This window comes from Psammomys obesus, unplaced genomic scaffold (assembly GCF_907164565.1).
Source record: "Psammomys obesus unplaced genomic scaffold, mPsaObe1.curated_primary_1811, whole genome shotgun sequence".
NCBI classification, from domain to species: domain Eukaryota; kingdom Metazoa; phylum Chordata; class Mammalia; order Rodentia; family Muridae; genus Psammomys; species Psammomys obesus.
Genome location: NW_026596120.1, coordinates 10,647,723 through 10,666,128, shown reverse-complemented (window position 1 = coordinate 10,666,128; position 18,406 = coordinate 10,647,723). Strand labels below are relative to the sequence as shown.

Below are 18,406 nucleotides of genomic sequence, written 5' to 3'. Positions count from 1 at the left end.
GCAGCAGCAGCAGCAGCAGCAGCAGCAGCAGCAGCAGCAGCAGCAGCTTCCCTCACACAAAATCCAAAGAGGCCTTTTTGGGAAGAAGGAGTCTGATGAGAGGAGGAGGAAAGAAGAAAGTACAATGGAGTGGATTTTTGAACAAAGAGTATTATATATGTATGAAAGTGTGAAAAAAAAAATAAGCATCCTCTATAAGCATCTTTTAAAGGTGTTTATATTTTCTTTGAAACAATGTGTAACTTCTTGGCCCAGACTAGCTTTCAACTTGTAATCCTCCTGCCTCTGCTTCACTAAAGATAATCGTTACCATATGTGGAAATATTTTTCTTTTCTTGAGATAGGTTCTCATATAGGCCAGACTAGCTTCAACCTTGCTATGTGGGTAAGGATGCCATTAAATTCCTGATCCTCCACCTTCTACCTTCCGACAGCTGGGATTACAAGCATGCATTAGTATACCATGTTTGTCTGGTTCTGGTGATCGAACTCAAGCAAGTGAAGCAAACACTCTACCAACTGAACTACTCTGCAATACAGCCCTCTGCAATAATTATTTTCTTTCTTTCAAGATTTACTTGTTTTTATTTTATGCGTATGGTGTTTTGTCTGCACGTCTATGTATCAGATGTGTGTGTGCCTGTAGAGGCCGGAAGAGAATGTCAAATCTGCTGGGACTGGAATTAGAAACAGTTGTTAGCTTCCCACACTAGCTGCCATGTGTGTGTGCTGGAAATTAAACATGGATTCACTGGAACAGCAGATATTAACCACTGAGTCATCTCTCCAGCCCACCAACAATAGTCTTTCTTCTTTCTTACTCCTTCCTTTTCTTAGATCTACCTGCCTCTGCTTCTCAAGTGATGAGGTGAAAGGTGTGTGCCATTGCACCCTGCAGCAATATTTGATAATTAAAAAAAAATACTAATTGAAAAGAATTGTAGATGTAAATGAGATTAGAAATACATGGTTTTAAATAGTAAAAGTTTGAAAACACTAAAAGAAAAATATTAAAATATTTACATTAATCTCAGGACTCAGTAGGCAGGGCAGGTGGACCTCTGTGGGTTCACTTGTTACACAGAGAAACCTTGTCTGGAAAAACCAAAAAAAAACAAAACCAAAACCAAAACCAAAATTCCCAAAGACCCAAAATGTTTACAGTGGTTACCCATAGCTGACGATTTCTGGTAGTTTTTTTTTTTCTTTTTTTAAAATAATGAACATATACCATACTCAAAGCAATAGCCCAACTTTGTGAAAACAATTAAAATATCTTAAAACCAAAATGAACAAATATAATTGATTAGTTAAAAATTTAAGCTGGGTGATGGTAGCACATACCTTTAATCCCAGCCCTCAGAAGGCTAGCCTCCTGTGAGTTTGAGGCCAGCCTTGTCTACACAAGTGAGTTCCACAACAGCTAGGGCTACACACAAGGAAACCCAGCCTCGAAAGATCAAAACAAACAAACATGCTTCAGAAATTTTAAATAAGTTTATGTAAATAATTAATGTCCAGAGAAACAAACAGTGGTTGGCTGGCTCATTTTCTTACTCCCAGCTAAATAATCCAGGCTATTCTTAGCATTTTCTTTTAAACAAAACAAAATTATTTCACACAACACAGTTTGAGACTGTTTCTAAATGACAACACTAAAATATTTAGTTAACATTTAAAAGTAAAAAGCCCAATTTGCTTGTTTCAGTCTTATGTGTGTGACTGTTTTGACTGCATGCATGCCCGGTGCATACTGAGCCACAACCATCTACAATAAGATCTATCATGCAGGCGTACACGCAAATAGAGTGCTCATATGTATAAATAAATAAATCTTAAAAAACAGAATGTAAAGAGTGGTAAGAAAATACTAGGTTCAGAGTCGAATGGATTATGTTCAAAATCTATAATTTTAGGCACACTTCAATCTCTATGACAGTGGTTCCATCTATGTAAAATGGTATTTTGATAACAAATGCTGTACAGAATAATTCTGAAGATTTCACTAGAGCACTTTTATTCTTGTGAGATTTATCAGTAAGGTGACAGTAACAACAATCTTCCTTCTGTACTTCATCTAAGTTGAACAGGTTCAGTTAAAGGATTTTCAAGTCTCCTTTGAGTGCTAACAGGATAATTTTAAAAAAATCTTTTTTTAATTAATTATAATTTATTCACTTTGTATCCCAGCTATAGCCCCTTCCCAATCCCATCCTCCCTTCCTCTTCTTCTCCCTTGCCTCTCTCCCAGTCCACTGATAGGGGAGGTCCTCCTCCCCTTCTATCTGACCCTAGCCTATCAGGTCTCATCAGGACTGGCTGCATTGCCTTCCTCTGTGGCCTGGTAAGGCTATTCCCACCTCATGGAAAGGTGACAGAAGAGCCAGCCACTAAGTTCATGTCAAAGACAGCCCCTGTTCCCTTACTAGGGAACCCACTTGGACACTGAGCTGCCATGGGCTACATCTGTGCAGGGGTTCTAGGTTATCTCCATGCATGGTCCTATATACAACAAGGACATTTGCTCAACCATGTTTGTAGCAGCTTTATTTGAATAGCCAGAATCTGGAAACAACCCAGATGTCCCTCAACTGAGGAATGGATACAGAACTTGTGGTACATTTACACAATGAAATACTACTCAGCAATCAAAAACAAGAAAATCATGAAATTTGCAGGCAAATGGTGGGAACTAGAAATGATCACCCTGAGTGAGATATCCCAGAAGCACAAAGACACACATGGTATATACTCACTTATAAGTGGATATTAGACATACAATATAAGATAAACATAGTAAAATCTACATACCTAAAGAAGCTAAGCAAGAAGGAGGACCCTGGGTAAGATGTTCAATCCTCATTCAGAAAGGCAAATGGGACAGACATTGGAAGAGGGAGAAAACAGGGAACAGGACAGGAGCCTACTACAGAGGACCTCTAAAAGACTCTACCCAGCAGGGTATTGAAGCAGATGCCGAGACTCATAGCCAAACTTTGGGCAGAGTGCAGGTAATCTTATGAAAGAAGGAGGAGATAGAAAAACTTGGAGGGAACAGGAGCTCCACAAGGAGATCAACAGAACCAAGAAATCTAGGTCCAGGGGTCTTTTCTGAGACTGACACGCTAACAGGACACTTAACAACAGCATAATGTCACTACAGCAAATATAACACAGGACACATTTTTTGAGGATTTATGCCAGTTCAACATCTACATTATGTAGGATAAACTGAAACCTGAGATTATTATGAAGAATCACAATGTTTTTGTTCTAACAGTATTTCCTTTTTATTCTTATATGTATATCTCCTTAACATGAAACAACTGAAAATCTTGTATTTAAGTTGGACAGATTTAAAATTTTCTTTTTGTAACAAAACTGAATTTACTAAAAATTCTCTAAGCTGTGAACTTTTAAAAGATTTAGATGTAGGCAGGCAGTGGTGGCACATATCTGGTATCCCAGCACTCAGGGAAAGGCAGAGGCCAGCCTGGTCTACAAAGTGAGTTCCAGGTCAGCCAGAACTACATAGAGAAACCCTGTTTCAAAAAACAAAAAAACAAGGGTTTTGGGGAAAATCAATACAGAACTCTTAAAACTTAAACATGATTTTTACCACTGAAATAGGACTCTCTGTGAAATGATTTTAAGTTTGCTCAGAGACATTCTTCTCTTTAATGAATGACAAATTTTAAGATAGGTGCTTTTTTTGTTTTGTTTTGTTTCTAAAACCTCACCTTAAATGGAGCTGATGTGTGCTTTTATTTTTGTTTACCATTGAATGAAAGCTATCTCTTCACGATCTTGACTTTATCAGAGAACTATAAGACAGCCTATCTTCAAGGGACTTAGCCAGACCTTAGATGAGAAGTGACCACCAGAGTGTTGGGACTTCAGTATTTTTAAACATTCTTATAAAAAGAGACAATGTCCCTCCCCCAGGTTTTACACTTAGTCTCACATGATCAGGGATTCAGGAGTATCAGGTGATTTGTAGCTTACCTTGATCACTATGGCCCAGAATCAAAAGCTGCGTATCGCTAGACTTGTTCTCCCCCTCTTTCTCACTGTCTACTAAAGCTTTGGTTTCTAGCATCCTTCTGTCTCTCTTTTAATAGAAAAGAAATACTGCTGCCGTTTCTTACAAATGTTTTTATTCTGTGCATTATTTAAATATATGTGTACACATATGTAAATATCTGATTTGTAGCTACTGGTTAAAGAAGAACACACACATAAAATAAAGCAAAACCTGATAACAACAATTTATCATTTTATAAAGATAATAATTTATAAAACATTAAATTAGTTTAGTATGATTATTACTTTTATAAAACCTTCTGCCTATAGAAGTTCTTACTTACTTTGGAAGGAGAACCATCAGTAATTTTCACCAACTGCCAAAGAATCGAATAATGGGAACACTGCAGTGCTTGCACGACTATCTGTATCAAATGAAAAACAAAATTTTAATGAAAAAATTTAAATAAAAGAGAAATAAATAGAATTAAAAATAGAAAGCGAATTTGCACAGTACTAGGTAAATAATACTTATAGGTTCTATTTCATAATAAAGTTTCAAAATCAAATTTTTATAGAGTAATACTAGATGGACTGATTAAAAATCACCCATTAACAACTCAGAAAGTAAGGAAAAAACACATTTTGAGAATATCAAGTAAAAAAGACAGTTATGTTTTAAATAAAAATGCAGTGTCATGACTATTTTGCTGTTAATCTTAAAAAATGATTAAACTATTTTATCTAAATTTAAGAGATATTCTACTTATTTTAAAGCAAGATATAATACTTATACCAAAACTGCATTAACAAAGCTTTATGCTTAATGAACTAAAATAAAGCAAACGCCCTATGCAGCCATCACCCATGTCATGAAAGAACATTGTCAGTGTCTGTGCCAACATCACTTTTTTCTTCTTCTAAAATTAACACAGATCCTGACTTCCACAGTAATCACTATATTTCCATTATCTAGTCTGCATCTCCAAACTTAACCATGAATGGTGATGAGCAACATACAAACAAAATAATGTAATATGTATTACTTTGGGTTTGCTTTCATTTATCATTTGTTTAAAATTTATGCATAATATATACATTTATTATTACATTTTAGTACTGCAAAATATTTAGAATATACCCTTAATTATTCTACTGTTGATAAATCTTCACATGCTCTGTTTGAGATGGTTATGAATAATTAGTATTAACTATTGGTATACTGGGCACATATTTTTCTATGGAGGAGATTTTCAGAGATTTTAGTGGTCAGGTCCTCTTAACACTTTTAAAAATTACTAAAGAAGGGGCTGGAGAGATGGCTCAGTGGTTAAGAGCACTGACTGCTCTTCCAAATGGAACCGGTTCAATTCCCAGCACTCACATGGCAGCTCACAACCATCTGTGACGCCAATTCCAAGGGATCTGACACCTTCACATTAATGCACATAAAAAAAAAATTACTAAGGAAGCTCAGACAGTGTGGCCCATGTGTGTAGCATGTGGGAGTTCCAGGATAGCGTGGACTGGATAGCTAATTGTAAGCCAGATTGAATTACACAGTGAGGCTCTGTTACCAATCAGCCAAACAACCAATAAAGCACCCAATCCATGCCTACTCGTACTTAATCTACCCCACCTTTTTTCTTTTTAATATTAGTATTTGAATTCCTGTTTTATGAAATTTCTTGTTGAAGTGTTTAGTCTCTACTCTCCACGGAGATGATAAAATTCAAGGAAATAAAACCAATCACACATCATAACATAAAGTTTAATTTAGGGCAGACCTCCAGACCTCCAGCCCTGCCTGAGATTTAAACATGGCCTTACAATGAATTACACCTCCAGCATGGAATAGGTCTTTCATCACATTTCAGTTTAAATACATAGTATACCTTTATTACAATGAAGTGTACATAATGTTATTCCATTATTTTACCCACCAAATTTATCTGGTATTTGTACTGCAACACAATAAACTATATAATACCATACAAACCAATTACATGTAGATAATAAGTTCAAAGAAAAATCAACAAATAGAATGCTGCAGAAACTGAGCAAAAGTAGTTCTGCAAAATTTTACAGTACTAGGTTTCAGATTATAAAAGCAATGGGTATCATCATATACCTACAGGAAACTCAAAATAACTTGTAAGAATTATGAGGAACAAGTGGTGCTGTTTTCAGTGAATCACTAATGAAACAATGCCATGGTTTCAGTAAAAGAAGGATTTAACAGTTGGTACATACATGCAATGCTCACTGACAGAATACCTTGTAGTCCTGGGATACTTCTGAATAAATTCTAACTTATTATCATCAAGTACACTTGTAAGAAGTTTCTTTGTGGATGGAAGAGACAAAATTTACAGACTTTCCTCGAAGTAAGGTACCATGTTGCTTAGTGCTACAGAGTCTGCCGAGTGCACAAAGTGCTAGGCTTGATCCAATAAGCAAAATGAAAAATGCTTTAATTTGAAGCATGAATTGTTATTTATAAAGCAGATATCAAAATAATGTCCAAAACTACTTAGTTTTGTTTATTTCCTTTATCCTAATCCACAAAACATAAATTCCTTTTCTATAGACTTATTACTCTAGCAGTTTCTCAGAGTTTTTTTTTTTTTTTTTTTTTTTTTATAGTTTCACAGAAGTTTCTTGATGGTGGAAAAGCACTATTTCAGTTTTTTCATTTTAATATTCCACATATTGGTATTTTTCAAAAGTTTACTCTTAAAAGGATTCTACAATATTGTTTTATAATTAAAAGCTAGCTGTCATTGACTGGTAGACATTTTGCTTTATATAACATAATATAGTGGATCAGATGTCAAACAAAAACTCAGAAATTTCCCACTTAGCTAAATACTCATTTTGGTATTTTATGCTTCATACAAACACATTGTCTAGAAGTCATTTATCCAGTGATATCATGCCTGTAGAGATGAAGTAGGACCAGCAATAAAATCTAAACAAGCCAAAGAGTTTTCCTATGTGCCCCAACTTTCTCTTTTGTTCACACTGTCTTGATAGCAGAACCTTCAAATAACAAGTATTAAAGATATTCTTTTGGTTCTCTTTGTTCTCATATTTCTCTTCCTGGGAAGAAAACACTAATTTTGGCTAACACTTTTGGATAAGTTGAGCAGGAATGCCTTCTGTATCTATTCTTAACCGTATACCAGACAGGTACCAAAGTCTTGGAACTTTGGGTCTTTGAATGACTGGGAAGGCAATGATACTTTACTCCTTAGATATATTCTACAGTGCTGGGAAGACAAATATTTTCTCTATTGAGAGTTTTTAAAAATTGAGATTTGAGCTTAATCTATTACAGAAGCCAGCACTATATGAACTGATATAAGATTGTTACTAGAGCATTTTCTTAACTTTATAATGGCAACTACGGCCTTTTTAATTTCTCATTAGTAAACTCCTGCACATCATGGTATCATGATAAGTTTGTTTGTTTTGTTTAAAAGAAAGGTTCTCAGCTGGCCTGTAACCCCAGCACCCAGGGAGGAAGAGGTAGGCGGATTGCTGTGAGTTTGAGGCCAGCCTGGTCTACAAAGTGAGTTCAGGACAGCCAAGGCTACACAGGGAAAACCTGTCTTGAACCCCCCCGCCCCCGCCGCCAAAAAAAAAGTTCTCATGTAGTTCAGGATAAGCCAAATTTTTCTCTGTAGTCAAGGATAACTTTGTTTTATTTTGTTTTTGTTTTATTCAAGATAGGGTTTCTTTCTGGCTGTCCTAGAACTAGCTCTTTAGACCAGGCTGGTCTTTAACTCACAGAGATCCACCTACCTCTACCTCCTGAGTGCTGGGCTTAAAGGTGTGTGCCATCACTGCCCAGCAAGCTTGAATTTTCCATCATCCTGTCTATACCTCAAAAGTGCTGGGACTGCCAGTCTGGTTTGATAGCACATCTCTTAAAAAGAAAAGAAAAGAAAAAAGAAACAAAACAAAAGTATATTAGTGATAAAAATGAGGACAAAGAAAAAACTTCTGGACTTTTTAAGTTTAGAAAAACTAAATTTGCATAGAAAATGAAGTCTGAATTAAGAAGACAAAATAATAATGAAAATTATTATGTACAACACTTACGTACATTATAATGTCTGTATGTGTAGAGCATGTTTAAAATTCTAAAAACATCTACTTAACAGCCAATAAATATTTTTAATCTTTATGTTCACAAGGACCTTAAGAAGACTCCAACCAAGGACCATGCATGGAGATAACCTAGAACCCCTGCACAGATGTAACCTATGGCAGCTCAGTATCCAAGTGGGTTGCCTAGTAAGGAAAACAGGATCTGTCTCTGATATGAACTCAGTGGCTGCCTCTTTGATCACCTCCCCTTGAAGGGGGTGCAGCTTTGCCAAGCCACAGAGGAAGACAATGCAGTCAGTCCTCATGAGACTTGATAGGCTAGGGTCAGATGGAAAGGGAGGACGAACTCCCCTATCAGTAGACTGAGGGAGGGGCATGAAAGGAGAAGAGAAAGGGAGGATGGGCTTGGCAGGGGATGAGGGAGGGGGCTACAGTTGGGATACAAAGTAAATAAACTGTAATTAATAAAAATAAATTAAAAAAGAGAATCTAATTTTATAGTTGGTATGCACGGGACAAAAAAATTTGAACCAAATAAACACAGTCTCTTTTTGATAACTGTCATTCAGATTCTTAACATTTTAGGTTTGGGTTAAAATCAGTGGCAGCTGCATCTTTAAAAAGAACCACTAAAGGTGAATTTATAATCAGTACAGTTGTCAAAGAAGATGATGAAAATGTTTAAAATCATTAGCATTTGGAAAATAAAGCCCATGTTAAAAGCACTGGGAGATACTACTGCATACCAAGTAGCATAACGAAGTGTGGGCAGATGCAGAACACTAGCTCTGGTATCTGCTACCGGCAGTAATGGAGTCAGCCACTGAAAACAGCAGAAACAATAAAGTGAAACAGTGCAAGACCCTGCACTGACATTTTACAGAGATAAAAACTATGTTGACAAAAGTCTGTACACAAATCCTCATGACTGCCTTAACTGTGACAGCTAGAACTTAGAAAAAAGTCAAGCATCTTTCAAATGGTTAATGGATAAAACAAATCATTAAGAATTGAAACAGTGGAATATTAATCAGCAGTAAATATGAAGCAACTCGTGGATTACACAGCATCTGGATTAAGCTCACAGATATCATGCTTACTGAAACACATTATGTCCCAAAGGATTCCTTACTGTATGGTTATTTTTTGAACTTCAAAATGACAAAACTATAGTAAGTGGGTGAGAAGGTAAAGGGACAGTAGGATGCAATTTTGTGTGATAGTGACACTTTTATACTGTGATTGTGGTGGTGGCTAAAAAGAAATCTATATACATATTAGAACTGACAAGTCAACATAAAAAGTATCACAAAAGTATCACAAAAATGTGACGAAGAATAAAATCTGCAGTAACATCTTTTTCTTAAAGAAATGCGCAGGGAGAGCATAAAAATATAAATCATGATAAAAAACTAGTAATTCAGTGACGAGGAACAATACTTAAAGTTCTACAGCTCATTTATGAGTGAGAGAAGATGTAAGGTAGTGTGCCATTAGCACAATGAGCAAATGAAACTATATCTAAAAAGAAAACCAAAAGTATGGAATATTCCAGTACAGATCCCAGTCACTAAAAGATTTAACTTCAGTTATCACACAGTTAAGACTCCCTAAAGAATGACCTACAAATCAGTTTAGTGCACATTTAACCCTTACATGCTGAGATATTACTTTCAAGCATGTAAGTTTCAAGTATCTGAAAAAAAATGGGGTGAAAAATATCAATAAAAGGTTCACTGCCAATATATTCATTTTGTATTTTCTGTAACCATTACTGTTGAAAAGAAGGTTTGATATACAGTTGGAAAAATATGGACCTAGGAGTTCACATTAAATGACTTCAGGCCTATGCTTAAAGTATTCAAACGCACCACTAGCCCTTTCTCCCCAAATACACTATAAGCCACATCTAAAGCATCCTCCTTCCCCATCTTAAATGATCTGCTCAGACTTAATGAACAAGTTCTGTTAATGTTCTTGAAAAAAGAAACACTGGCAGATACTACTTCATTAGTATATACAATTTCTAGGTTGGACCTCAGATTCTGCTGTCACAGTTAAGGCAGTCATGAGGATTTTAAAAGTTTTAAAAGTTAAAATAAAAGGTTAGCAAATGGTATTTAAATTTTTGGGATTTTTTAAATAGTTGTTTACTAAGGGCCTCAGATTTCTGCTAGATGAGCTTAAACACAAATAAATTCCTGATCAAATAAAAAGACAAATAAGGAACAAAACTATGATACAATAATCAGTCTAATCAAGTATACACATGTAGGGTTAAGGTGAAAAGAGATACAACTTAAGCAGCAAGAGAAGGTAACAACACACACATACACACACTCACTAAAAGAACCCAAACAGAAAACCAACTTTCCAGAGAAGTAAGCATCTACCCTAAGCTTATTTTTATTACTGTTTAATTTTATTTTTATCTTTAGTGATTAAACCTAAAGCCCAATATATGCTAAGAACATGCTGTTCCAGTGATCTGAAACAAAAATATACAAACTAATCTTACAATAATGTAAAAACAGGAGAAGGAATGGGAATTTCAAAGTATGCTTTGTTGATAAACTGCAAACAGGCTGTCACCCCATTTAAGTATAGACATAAGCAGGTTGAATTAAGCGGAATCACAGACAACCTTACAAGTAGATGAATACAAACATACACACACACACACACACACACACACACACACACACACACACACACGTCCTGTTTATTCTTAGGCTTCAGTTATGCTCCACAGTAATTAATAAGTTCCTTTTTATCTTCGAAAGAATATTCCTTTGGGCAATAAAATGATCATCTTACTATGACCAGGAAAATCTGAAAGCTTTCTAAAAGTGCTAGAAAACAAACAAAGAGACATTTGATAGAAGAGTGACATCATTACATGTTTAAACAAGTCATAAACCAGAACAAAGATAGTCTTAATTGCTGATTAGCTTTTAAAAAATATTTTTATTTTATGTTTAGAAGTGTTTGCTTGTATGTATACACGGAAACCAAAGGAATGCTGGGTGGGTGCCATTGGAGGCTAGAAGAATCAGGTACTTTGGGACTGATGCTACAGATGGTCATAAGGCACTCTGAGGGTACTGGGAAATGAACCGCAGATCCTCTCTGCAAGAGCAACAAGTGCTCTAAACTGCTGGAGTCATCTCTGCAGTCCTGTTACTCGATTTTTAATAATCCAGGCTTTATTTATTTATTGACAGTCCTGAGGATTAAATCCAGGACCTCATGGAGCCTGGGCAAGTACTCTATTCCTGTGCCATATTCTCAGGCATTGGCTTTTTTTGTTTGTTTTTGAAGATAGGGTTTCATATAACTGAGGCCTTAATTCTGTTTCTATCTACTTCCCAAGTGCTAGAATTACAGGCATATACCACCATGACAGACTTGTTAACTTTTTAAATTAATATATGGTATTTTAAGGAATAGCAGCACTGAAAAAGACAAAATCAAGTTCTACTGAACAGATTCCTAGTTCAAGGACCATTAAAATGGTGTTAATAAGTCTGCATTTACCTTAAGCATTTTGCCTCTTCTTTACCTGCTGGTCAATCACTCTAATTCATGTATGTTATACCCTTTGCTCTGAAAAAGCAGTTGCTGTTTTTTAAATTACATACACATAAGATGACTTATGACTTTGCTGTTTATAAGATTTTTATAACTAGTGTTCCTATATGTTATCTTCTGAGATGTACTTCATTGTAATCATGTCCTAGAGGATTCTTAAACTATTCATGTTCCATCAATTATTAGGATAAAATAAAAGTAATTTAGTGACATTTACTTTTATAAATTTTATTTCATGTGTTTGGGTACTTTGTCTGCATGTATATCTATATACTGGTTGGTACCCACTAAAGCCATGAGAGCATCTGATCCCTTAGAACTAGAGTTATAGATGGCTGTGAACTGCTGCGTGCTTATTGGAAATTTAACATGGGACCTCTGAAAGAGCAGCCAGTGTCCCTAACCACTGGGCCAATTCTGCAGACTCCAGAAACACTTACCTTAAACTTTAATTTTTGGCAATCATTATGTAACTAAGCGCTTTGGGCTTATGGTCTGACCTATAAGACTAAAGATTATATCAAACTTTCCTATGGCTTTTGGTTCTGAGTTTTTCACCATTCTAGACATTTTCATTCTTTCATTTACCCCCCCCCCCTCGTACTTTTAAAGGTGGAGGTCTCATTATGGAACCAGGTTGGCATCAGCAATTTTTTTTAAAACCAGAGACTGAAGTTATGTGTGTGATAAGCATGTTCTTTCTCTATGACTGAGCTATATATTCCTACCTCCAATTCTCTTTGTATTCTTCATCTTGAGACAGCATCTCACTAAGCTACCCAGCCTTGCCTTGAATGTAGCCAAGGCAGTTCTCAACTTCTAATCCTCTTGTTTTAGTCACACAAGAAGCTGAGATTATAAGCCTGTGAATGAGACCAGGCTTCTGAGAAATCTTTGATTAACCCAAACTCCCAAAGATTTTTCTCATATTTCCTTTCAGAAGTTTACTGTAGCTGGTTTGACTTTTAGGTTTATAATCTGAGTGTTCATATAATATTTTATTTTGACACAGGCATCTTGCTATGTTGTTAAGTCTGTTCTCCCACCTGGGTTCAAGTGATCCTCCAATCTTAGGTTTCCAAGAAGGGGATAGCACAGGCATGAATCATCATGCTTGACTTCCTAATTGTTGCACATGGTCTGAGGAAGAATGATTAAGTTTTTTAAATTTTGCCTTGCATCTTGATATCTAATTATGTTTCAGCACTTTTAGACAAAAGCTTATCCTTTAGATCTAGGAGGAATTGCTTTTTTTGTTGTAAAAATCAATTAACCAAGTAAGCCTGGTGACATAACCTACACTTCCAGCAACTGATAGGCTATGGAAGGAGTACGTCCATGAGTTTGAGACTAAGCTAGACTACATACTGTTTCAAAAAAACAAACAAAAACTAAACTCAATCAATCATTCAATCAATTAATCAAACAAACATTTGAAGCCACCATCTAAAAGCTTTTGGTATGGCAGGCCTGAGGAAAAAACAGAAGTATTCATCTGCAATAAGTTCTAACTTGTTAAGTATGTAGTCGTCTAGGAACGCATGATTCTTCATGACATATAGAATAAGCCATAATCTATCCAAACACAATAACCTGACTTAAGTTAAACTCACCCCCTATATTATGTTCAGTCAGAATAATGTAGGATTTCCAGTTCATAATGACGGTTAAGTACCAGCATCTAATCTTTCCCCACAGTTCCTATTGAAACAGCCCAAAAGATATTTGAAAACAAAAACAAACCAAAAAAACCAAAAGATCAATACAAAAAAGAATGTGACATAGAGCAAACATCAGAGAGCATGGGGCGAGGGAAAAGAAGGCATAGGAAATGAGTGGAAGCATAGCCTGGGCTACCATATGCTAGCAGCATTTTAATAGCAAGAATGAAAGTAATTTAAAAGGTTGATTTTAGTAGTTGTGCCATATCTATGTGTCCTGAGGCACATTATTTAATGCTTTAGTTTTATAAGTAGTAAATAAAAATGATGAAATAAAAAAACAAATAAACATATGTAAAGACTAAAAATAGCACCCAGCTATTATGTATATATGTATATCCCCCCCCCCCCCCCCCCCCCGCCGGGACAGGGTCTCACTATGTAGTCCTGGAACTCACTTTGTAGATCAGGCTTAAACTCACAGAGCTCTGCCTGCTTCTACCTCCCAAGTTTGAATGATACTTGGAGAGGCTCCACATTACTAACATATAATTTCTTTTCTTTTTTAGATAGGACTGACAATGTAGCCCAAGCCAACCTAGAACTCACTATGTACAACAGAGCTAGCTGAGACCTTAGAGCAAGTAATATGATTAACGGTATGTCGATCACACCTGGCCTCAATTACTTTTTTTAAAAGTAAGTTTAGTTATACTAATTTGCTTGATAGTAAATAATATGTAAATGATTTTTATTGATTTTCAAACTTTTGGGTCTGCTTGAAAATATGAAAATGATACATTAATGCAGAGTTTTAATACATTTTATGTCTATCAGCTTTATATATTTATTGTGCGTATGTGTGTGGGTGTGCATATGCATGGCGATCATCTGGATGCTAGAGGGCAACCTGTACAGTCCATTTTCCTCTTCTTTATGAGGAAATAGGGGATCAAACTTAAGTTGGCAGACTTGCTGCTTGATCTATCTCATTGGCTTTGAAACTCAACAGTGTACCAATAAGAAAAAGGCACAAAGCTACAAAAAAAGGATATAAAGGGATAACTTTAAATATCTTTTGCTTTTATCTTATAAAAAATTATATGAGGAGATAAAATAATTTAGAACTGGTTTCTTCACAGTAAATATTAGGTGTGTTATAAAGCTGATGTATTTTAAAATACTTTTATATGTTAAGAATTCATTAGCAGCCAGGCACGGTGGCACACACCTATAATACTGGCACTTGGCAGAGGCAGGAGGATCTTTTTGAGTCTGAGGCCGGCCTGGTCTACCAAGTGAATCCAGGACAGCCAAGCCTACACACAGAAACCCTGTCTCAAAACAAACAAACAAACAAACAAACAAACAAAAATATTAGCACCGTGGGCTTAAATATATCCTGCTTACTAGAAGTACTCAAAAAGTATTAAAACCACGTAGGAGCTTGTTTGAAAGGTGCACAGGAGCTAACACTGGAGAAATATGCAAGAATAAAAGCAACAAAATGAGTACCAATAATAATAAATTATAACACATAATAGTAATATGTATACTAAATTAAAAAATAATTTAAAATAAAAAATGAGTTCTTTATATGTTCTTGATATTGGCCCTCTGTCAGATGTAGGGTTGGTGAAGATCTTTTCCCAGTCTGTAGGCTGTTGTTTTGTTCTGATGACAGTGTCCTTTGCTTTACAGAAGCTTTTCAGTTTCATGAGATCCCATTTATTGATTGTTAATTTTAGAGCCTGTGCTGTTGGTGCTCTGTTCAGAAAGTTGCCTCCTGTTCCAATAAGGTCAAAACTCTTCCCCACTTTTTGTTCTAAAAGAATTAGTGTATCTGGTTTTATGTTGAGGTTTTTGATCCACTTGGACTTTACTTTTGTTCAGGGTGATCAGTTTGGATCTATTTGCATTTTCTACATGTAGACAATCAGTTAGACCAGCACCATTTGTTGAAGATGTTATCTTTTTTCCACTGTCTGGTTTTGGCTTCTTTGTCAAAAATTAAATTTCCATAGGTATGTGGGTTTATATCTGGGTCTTTGATTAGATTCCTCTGATCCACCAGTCTGTTTTTATGTTCCAGTACCATGCCATTTTTATTACTGTTGCTCTATAGTACAGCTTGAGATCAGGGATGGAGATATCGCAAGAAGATCTTTTATTGTACAGGACATTTTTAGCAATTCTGTTTTTTTTGTCTTTTTATTTTTTTTTTAAAGCGTGACAAAAACATTTTTATAAGTAATTTTGTTAGATTTTCCTTAATTTTAAACAGTGCTAAATACAGTGGTTCATAGTATGGGGTCTTTTTTTTCGAATTCTTTTATTCTTTTTAATTATACTTTATTTACTTTGTATCCCCCCTCTAGTTCCCTCCCTTCTCCCCTACCAATCCCGCCCTTCCTCCCCCTTCTCCACACACTCCCCTCCCCAAGTCCACTGGTAGGGGAGGGTTTCTTTTTCTTCCTTCTGACCTTCTGTTACTAATAGACCTAGTCTATTAGGTCTCATCAGGAGTGGATGCATTGTCTTCCTCTGTGGCCTGCTAAGGCTGCTCCATCCTCGGGGAGGTGATCAAAGAGCAGGCCAATCAGTTCATATCAGAAGCAGTCCCTGTTCCCATTACTATGGAACCCACTTGGACACTGAACTGCCATGGGCTACATTTGTGCAGGGGTTCTAGGTTATCTCCATGCGTGATACTTGGTTGGAGTATAAGTCTCTGGAAAGACCCCTGTGCTCAAATTTTTTGGTTCTGTTGCTCTCCTTGTGGACCTCCTGTCCTCTCCAGCTCTTACTATTATTCCCACTTCTTTCATAAGATTCCCTGCATTCTGCCCAAAGTTTGGCCATAAGTCTCAACATCTGTTTTGATAGTCTGTAGGGCAGAGCCTTTCAGAGGCCCTCTGTGGGAGGCTCCTAATTTATTTCCTTTTTTTTTCTTCTTCTGGTGTCCATACTCTTTGCCTTTCAGAGTGGGGATTGAGCATTTTAGCCAGAGTCCTCCCTCTTAATTAGTTTCTTTAGGTATACAGATTTTAGTAGGTTTATCCTATATAATACGTCTATCTGAGTGAGTATATATCATGCGTGTCTTTCTGCTTCTGGGATAGCTCACTCAGGGTGATCCTTTCCAGATCCCACCATTTACCTGCAAATTTCATGATTTCCTTGTTTTTCATTGCTGAGTAGTATTCCGTTGTGTAGATGTACCACAATTTCTGTATCCATTCTTCAGTTGAGGGGCATCTGGGTTGTTTCCAGCTTCTGGGTATTACGAATAAAGCTGCTACAAACATGGTTGAGCAAATATCCTTATGGTGTACTTGAGCCTCTTTTGGATATATGCCTAGGAGTGGTATAGCTGGATCTTGAGGAAGGGCTATTCCTTGTCGTTTGAGAAAGCTCCAGATTGATTTCCAGAGTGGTTGTACCAGTTTACATTCCCACCAGCAGTGGAGGAGGGTCCCCCTTTCTCCACAACCTCTCCAGCATGTGTTGTCACTTGAGGTTTTGATCTTGGCCATTCTGATGGGTGTAGGGTGAAATCTCAGGGTCATTTTGATTTCCATTTCCCTGATGGCTAAGGATGTTCAGCATTTTTTTAAGTGCTTCTCTGCCATTTGATATTCCTCTACTGAGAATTCTGTTTAGCTCTGTTCCCCATTTTTTTAATTGGATTACTTGATTTGTTGTTTTTCAACTTTTTTGGTTCTTTATATATACTGGATATTAGCCCTCTGTCAGATAGAGGGTTGGTAAAGATTCTTTCCCAATCTGTAGGCAGGCGTTTTGTTTTGAGGACAGTGTCCTTTGCTTTACAGAAGCTTTTCAGTTTCATGAGGTCCCATTTACTGATTGTTGCTCTTAGAGCCTGTGCTGTTTTGTTCTGTTCAGGAAGTTGTCTCCTGTACCAATGAGTTCTAGGGTCTTCCCCACTTTTTCTTCTAACAGATTTAATGTGTCTGGTTTTATGTTGAGGTCTTTGATCCACTTGGACTTAGTTTCGTGCAGGGTGATAAGTATGGATCTATTTGCATTTTTCTACATGTAGACATCCAGTTAGACCAACACCATTTGTTGAAGATGCTACCTTTTTTCCATTGTATGGTTTTGGCATCTTTGTCAAAGATCAGGTATCCATAAGTATGTGGGTTTATTTCTGGGTCTTCTATTCGGTTCCATTGATCCACCAATTTGTTTCTATGCCAGTACCATGCAGTTTTTTTATTACTGTTGCTCTATAGTACAGCTTGAGATCAGGGATGGAGAAAGAACCTCCAGAAGATCTTTTATTGTAGAGCATTGTTTTAGCAATTCTGGGTTTATTTTATTCCATATGAAGTTGAGAATTTTTCTTTCAAAGTCTGTAAAAAATTGTGTTGGTGATTTGAAAGGAGTTGCACTGAATCTGTAGATTGCTTTTGGTAAGATGGCCATTTTTACTATGTTAATCCTGCCAAGCCATGAGCATGGTAGATCTTTCCATCTTCTGATATCTTCTAGTAATTCTTTCTTCAGAGACATGAAATTTTTTTCATACAAGTCTTTGACTTGCTTGGTTAGGGTTACACCAAGGTACTTTATGTCTTTTGTGGCTATTGTGAAGGGTGTTGTTTCCTCAATTTCTTTCTCAGCCCTTTTGTCTTTTGTATACAAGAGGGCTACTGATTTTTTTGAGTTAATTTTGTATCCTGCCACTTTGCTGAAGGTGTTTATCAGCTGTAGAAGTTCCCTGGTAGAATTTTTGGGTCACTCAGGTATACTATCATATCATCTGCAAATAGTGATACTTTGACTTCTTCCTTTCTGATTTGTATCTCCTTGATCTCCTTCAATTGTCTTATTGCTCTAGCAAGGACTTCCAGAACTATGTTGAAGAGATATGGAGAGAGTGGGCAGCCTTGCCTTGTCCCTGACTTCAGTGGGATTGCTTTAAGCTTCTCTCTATTTAGTTTGATGTTGGCTATAGGCTTGCTGTATATTGCCTTTACTATGTTTAGATAT

General features: G+C 36.4%; 1 protein-coding gene across 2 annotated transcripts in view; it reads right to left on the bottom strand.

Annotated features, from left to right (window-relative positions):
- Nucleotides 1–18,406, bottom strand: part of Stag1 (STAG1 cohesin complex component) — a 288,255-nt gene that overhangs the window by 39,435 nt on the left and 230,414 nt on the right. For both annotated transcript variants that reach the window (XM_055629669.1, XM_055629670.1), the window contains exon 22: nt 4,367–4,447. In XM_055629669.1, the coding sequence (XP_055485644.1) occupies nt 4,367–4,447 (81 nt within the window). The remainder of the gene's footprint in view (nt 1–4,366; nt 4,448–18,406) is intronic.